Source organism: Adelges cooleyi, unplaced genomic scaffold, assembly GCF_023614345.1.
Source record: "Adelges cooleyi isolate 19-005CV unplaced genomic scaffold, UGA_ACOO_1.1 ACOO_flye_CR_arks_rails_tigmint_CR_PRNA_108, whole genome shotgun sequence".
Taxonomy (NCBI): Eukaryota; Metazoa; Arthropoda; class Insecta; order Hemiptera; family Adelgidae; genus Adelges; species Adelges cooleyi.
The window spans coordinates 3,096,765-3,102,102 of NW_026095761.1; the positions used below are offsets into that span (position 1 = coordinate 3,096,765).

The window sequence follows — 5,338 nt, forward strand, 5'->3', positions numbered from 1 at the left end:
GGATCGAAAGTTAGTAGTAAAAATGTCTGTAGTCTGTAATGAAAAAACTCTTCCAAGGGACACAGTTAAAGTTTGCTTTTTAAAAAGCTAAAAAGATACTTTCTATCTGAATCTAGTTAGGTGCACAGTTTAGATTCAAATTTGTATTTTTTCAGCTTACCATAACCTTTTGAAGTATTATGATCCTAAAACCGGGCATTGATATATTTTTTTAAGGGGAACGGAAAGCGCCAATTTTATATAAATAAAAACTAAAAATAAAGTCACTTCTGAAGTGTCAACCAAACCGATTTCAAAATATTGTTTTTGTTATTATTTATTAAGTTTAACATCTTCTCTACCTCCTTCTCTTCTCTAGCTCCTTTTTTTTATTTCTGTTTTTAAAATTGTATTATAAACGTTTATATTTTTACATTTTTATGGTTTTTTCTAATAAATCTAACCAATTTTCTAATTACTTAATAATAAATCGGTTTTTTAGCCACCGCAGAGAAAATATTAAGCTTCTCATAAACAAAATAAAAATTGAAATCCGTCCAATTGATACGCCGGAAAATGACTTCTACGAAAGCCATTTTTTATCAAACTTTCGCCTTAACTTGGAGAAAAATAATTTAAAAAGTTTTATAACTAGATAATAACATAATATTTAGAACTATAACTAACTTAATATTTTTTTACATTCAAATTAGTCGGCATATTAAAAATGGCTTCTAGATTAATTTTTGTCAAATTTTGCCTATCCTTTGCTCCTTAATAAACAGCGCTCTCCGTTCCTTTTAAATTCCAATAATATTATAAATCCGCTTAACGTGCTGCTATCTGTGTAGAAAACATATCATTACAGTACTACGGTGCATGTCAATTGATACAGTTTGCTTATATAATTGTTTATTATCGTTATATTATTATCAGTAAGTACTGTGTTGTTTTTTTAAAATGATTATGCACTTCTGAATATTATTGTACCGATGCCGATTCCGCCGAAGCGTTATTCTGTATTTATGTAAACAGTAAGATTATATAAATATTACATTGTTGGAAAGTATTTCAATAGTTTTCGTTCAATCCAAGAGTATAAAAACGAACACGATGGCTGAAGAACAAGACGGTAATATTATTTGATAGTGAAAAATGTTTTGTTTAAACAATGGTATCCTTAATAGTAAATCATATAAATTGCCCACTCAGTTGTTTGTTAGTAGTTTTACCGACTAGTATTGGATACATCAAATTATAATATTATGTAGTATTCATAGACAATAAAATAATGGACAGGACAATCCTATACTAATAATACACGGGGTCGCGGTCCGAAACGGGGAAGAGAGACAGTTCTTTTTCCTTAGCAATACCTATGTGTCCTTCTGTATAGCTGCATGACGTTGTGCCCCTGGTAACCTTAAAATATTTTGTTTATTCTTGTAAAAAATACTTTGGCCTGTCCATTATTTTATTAACTATGGCAATTTTATAAAGTATATGACGAATACGATGGTTGGAATGAGATCGTATAAAAGGAAGTTGGAGGAGTAAGTGAATTCGTATGAGATAAGCCGGAGAACAGAATAAAACAAGTTTATTAAATAGATGCAAAATAGTATAAATAACGGTAAATTTATATGTCGTTATAGTTGTTCAAGTTGTCGTAGTTGTCAAACTTGGCTTAAAGTGATTAATTTGTCACAACCTCGAACCTTATTGTTATTTGTTTTTGATGCTATATGTTATAAAAAATACAATTTTTAATGATAGTTAATTCCTATAGATTATGTATAAAGGTAGCTATGAGAAAATGTTGTTTTTGTGATAATATTAATTTTTCCTTTTTATTTTAGTCGACACGGGATTGATCGCTTTGGCAATGCATAAACTTTCAATTGACAACACCAACGTAACTGATGTTTTAACCGATTGTAATATCTACTTGAACAAGTTAAATCGTACAGATTTGTACAAATCGGCCGTTTTAATGGATCTAAATCTGATATTTGATTGCCTCAATACCAACGATCAGTAAGTCATGTCGCTATTATTATTATTGCTTATTTGCTTGTCTCGACTCAATTGATTCAACTGGGATTTTTTCTATTTCATAGGAACCAAATTGATATGAGTTGTTTGTTGCTTCAAAAACTTTTATCGGTGTTGCCTCCGAATTATGCCTTTAACAAGTATTCTGTGAGCATTGAACGATCGTTGCAGCATCCAAATGACACCGTGAAGTCTACGATATTATCTGAGGTACACACGGCTTATAAAATTGTAGTATGGCGTGTATTTAATAAATTTTTAAGATTTTTTTTTTTTTTTAGTTGGAAAAAATGTTAGCTATTGATAATTCTGTGGAAATTCAAGTGGATTTGGCATGTACTATAATCGATAGTTTGAAAAGTAACGATATGTCTGTTTCGTACAATGCTGTTAAATGTCTCAAACAATTTCAAAGTGTGGAGACTCTTTCTTCGCTTCCGATTCTGTCAAGATTTCAGAGCATTGTAGCGATGGACGCAAAAATACGAACAAGGGCTTACGATGTAAATAACATTACTTATTTATAAGTGTTTGGTTATTGTTTTTTAATTTATTATTCTTTACAAACATTATGTTTTCGTCAGATATTGTTTCATTGGGCAAAATCAATTGAAGCGCTTGCATTGATAACTTCAAAAGGATTGTTTGCCAATTTAGTATCTGACATTACTAATCCAGATATTATGATGCAAATGGTCACAATCCAAATGCTCATTCCTTTAACCACTACAGAACACGGCTTTGATTATTTGAATTCCATCGGAATTATAAGTGGTTTATATCGTCTGTTGAGCTCATGTCCAAAAGAGTTAGACGATCCATCTGCTGTTATATTAAATCCCGGTTGGTTTGTGCAGTAAATAATAGTCAATATGTATATAATATATATATTTATATACATATTAGAGAATGGCCAATAATATATATATTATATATATGATTAGTTGTGCTGGAATTTTTCATTAAAATTACCAAGATCAGACCGCAGCTCATTCTAACGAGCTATCCAAAAGTATTTGATGTAGTCTGCGACATATTAAAGGAAGGAGATGATCCGATTCTAGTTGGTGTCGTCATAAACGGTATTACTTCGTTAGCATCATCTTGGGATTGTAAAGTTGCTCTAGACACGTCTCTACAGGGTCTGATGTATGATCAACCAGGTAACGGTTTGAGATTTAAAATTAAAAAAAACTAGCTACCTTGTGTATTAATTTTTAACTTAAGTGAAATTTTTTGTGTACATAAATTCAAGTTTAACTTTTTGACCGCTCTAAAATGGTTTTATTGTAGTGTCGTTTGTTAAGAGGATGTCATATAGCCAAATTTCCAACATTAAAACATACCTACGCAGAATGTGTTTTACTTGTTCCATGATAATTTTAGCCTACAACAAAAACTAAAGGTGACAAGATATTGGAAACAATGTCATATCTTTTTTTTGATAGACCTAATATTTAACATTTTTTTACATTATTAAAATAGATTTTTTTCATAATCGAATATGACATTGTCTCTGAAATGTTATGTTTCGATATTATAATAGGTGTTTTTGCTCTAAAACAACCATGGACTTAGTAAAACGCATTCTGCGTAACTTCGTTACAAACAAACATGCTGTGATAAATAAATTAACTACCAATAAATAGTTCTAATTATTAAACTAATAGTTATAAATTACAGTTTAAGTTTAAATTAAGATTTTACCTCACTCCTTAATAAATAGAGGGTACAATGTTGTCTTAATGATGACGTTACACACTTAAATAATTTCTTGTAACGCTTTTGTTTTTATTTTTCAACCAGGTGAAGATAATTCTGATGTTTGGAGTACCTTGATCGTACAGTTAAGTAACATCGCTGTCAGCACCAAAACTGAACTAAAAGCAGCCGCGATTCAAGCTATCGCCAGAATTATTCAAATAGAGGTAAAATTCAATACTCCAAACATTGTCAATTATTAAAAATTGTATTTTACTAGCCTGGTGAGCTATCGACAAAAGCTGACATGCTAACTCGTACCCAAAAGTGGTATAAGCGTATTGAAAACGATCCTATCAAGACTATTGTTTACGCGGCTTGTAAACTACCTTTTCTGGAACCGCAGCTAGCCGGGTTCGAAATGTTACAAGTTCTGGCCGAGCAGCCGTGGGGTCTAGAAGAAATCAACAAATGTCCAAGTGAATATAAATTGATAAAAAAAATTAAAGTCAAACACAATGTAAATGTAGTCTTTTAAAAATACTCCTAAACCTAATCTTTTCATTCCAGGTCTAGTGGAATTGGTTGTAAAACATTGTCCGGCGGATCCTGTTAACGTTGTCAACGCAAAAAAGGCAATTGTCAAAACTCTCATCGAGTCTGATTCGGCAAAGGACCTTTTACACGACAATATTTTGTCAAGCCTAAAAAACAACTCTATTGGACACACAAAAACACAGTCAAACGATGAAGTGTTAGTTGAAGATATGGCTATGCAGTAAAAAAAAAAAAAATAAATGACTTAATTTTAAAATCAATTAGGGATATTTTCAATCCAAGTTATGGTCTGATAAAATATCCGCCAGTCTTTACCTAGAAATTATTACAAATTAAATAGGTATTAATTATTATACGCAAAGCTTTCAAATTATTGGTCCGAAACAAACTTTTCGGAGTAATTCTGATCATAAATACTTTGAATCAAAAAATTTAGTTGTTTAGAAAATATTGTAATGAATTTTATTTGAAATCAGTTAGTAATAATATTTCTTTTTGCTATTTGTCAAAATGCAATAAGGCAACAGGGTACTATACAATAATATATTTTTGTAATTTAATATGTTTAAACTTAAGACTGATAGCGGTGTATTATTTAAATCATTTATTTATAATACCAAAGTAATAAAAACAAATATACATTTTAAATTTAGTTAAAGATTGGTCATCGCTATAATATATTTCATACTTGTATTATACAGTGTACAGTTATTAATGTATTCAATTTTACATTACATCAAATGAGTGCTCATTAACGCTTTGTTTTTAGTGCGACCATTAGCGTGTCTCATAATATAGATGGTGTTTGTTGTACAACGAAATACGTTTTATTTTTTTCTTAACAATTATACATGTATGTGTTCTAATAACAAATCAACATTGTGTTAATCAATAATTGTTTGCCACTATGAAACGGAAGTCTGTACCTTTTGTGTGTTAACTGATAAATGTAATTGTTATTAGAATTTATTTCTATAAAATAAAAAATTTAATCGTTTGTCTTCAGTAATGTCTAAATTTTTTAAAAGGGGGCTGAGGGCTTATA

At 30.1% G+C, this 5,338-nt stretch overlaps 1 protein-coding gene across 1 annotated transcript; it reads left to right on the top strand.

The window, feature by feature from the left end:
• The first annotated feature begins 931 nt into the window (after positions 1 to 931).
• On the top strand, positions 932 to 4,574 carry LOC126840316 (26S proteasome non-ATPase regulatory subunit 5). The gene is made up of 9 exons (XM_050575974.1): positions 932 to 1,111; positions 1,839 to 2,016; positions 2,100 to 2,244; positions 2,316 to 2,537; positions 2,619 to 2,877; positions 2,979 to 3,197; positions 3,841 to 3,962; positions 4,016 to 4,214; positions 4,306 to 4,574. The coding sequence occupies exons 1-9, from the start codon at positions 1,093 to 1,095 to the stop codon at positions 4,515 to 4,517; spliced, it is 1,575 nt and encodes a 524-aa protein (XP_050431931.1). The 5' UTR covers positions 932 to 1,092; the 3' UTR covers positions 4,518 to 4,574.
• The last annotated feature ends 764 nt before the right edge of the window (positions 4,575 to 5,338 follow it).

What these genes read in the sequence shown, in the direction of transcription:
- LOC126840316 (XM_050575974.1), top strand. An exon ending in TGCCTCAATACCAACGATCA is followed by an intron (nt 2,017 to 2,099) that starts GTAAGTCATGTC and finishes TCTATTTCATAG; the next exon opens with GAACCAAATTGATATGAGTT. An exon ending in TGCTGTTATATTAAATCCCG is followed by an intron (nt 2,878 to 2,978) that starts GTTGGTTTGTGC and finishes ATATATGATTAG; the next exon opens with TTGTGCTGGAATTTTTCATT.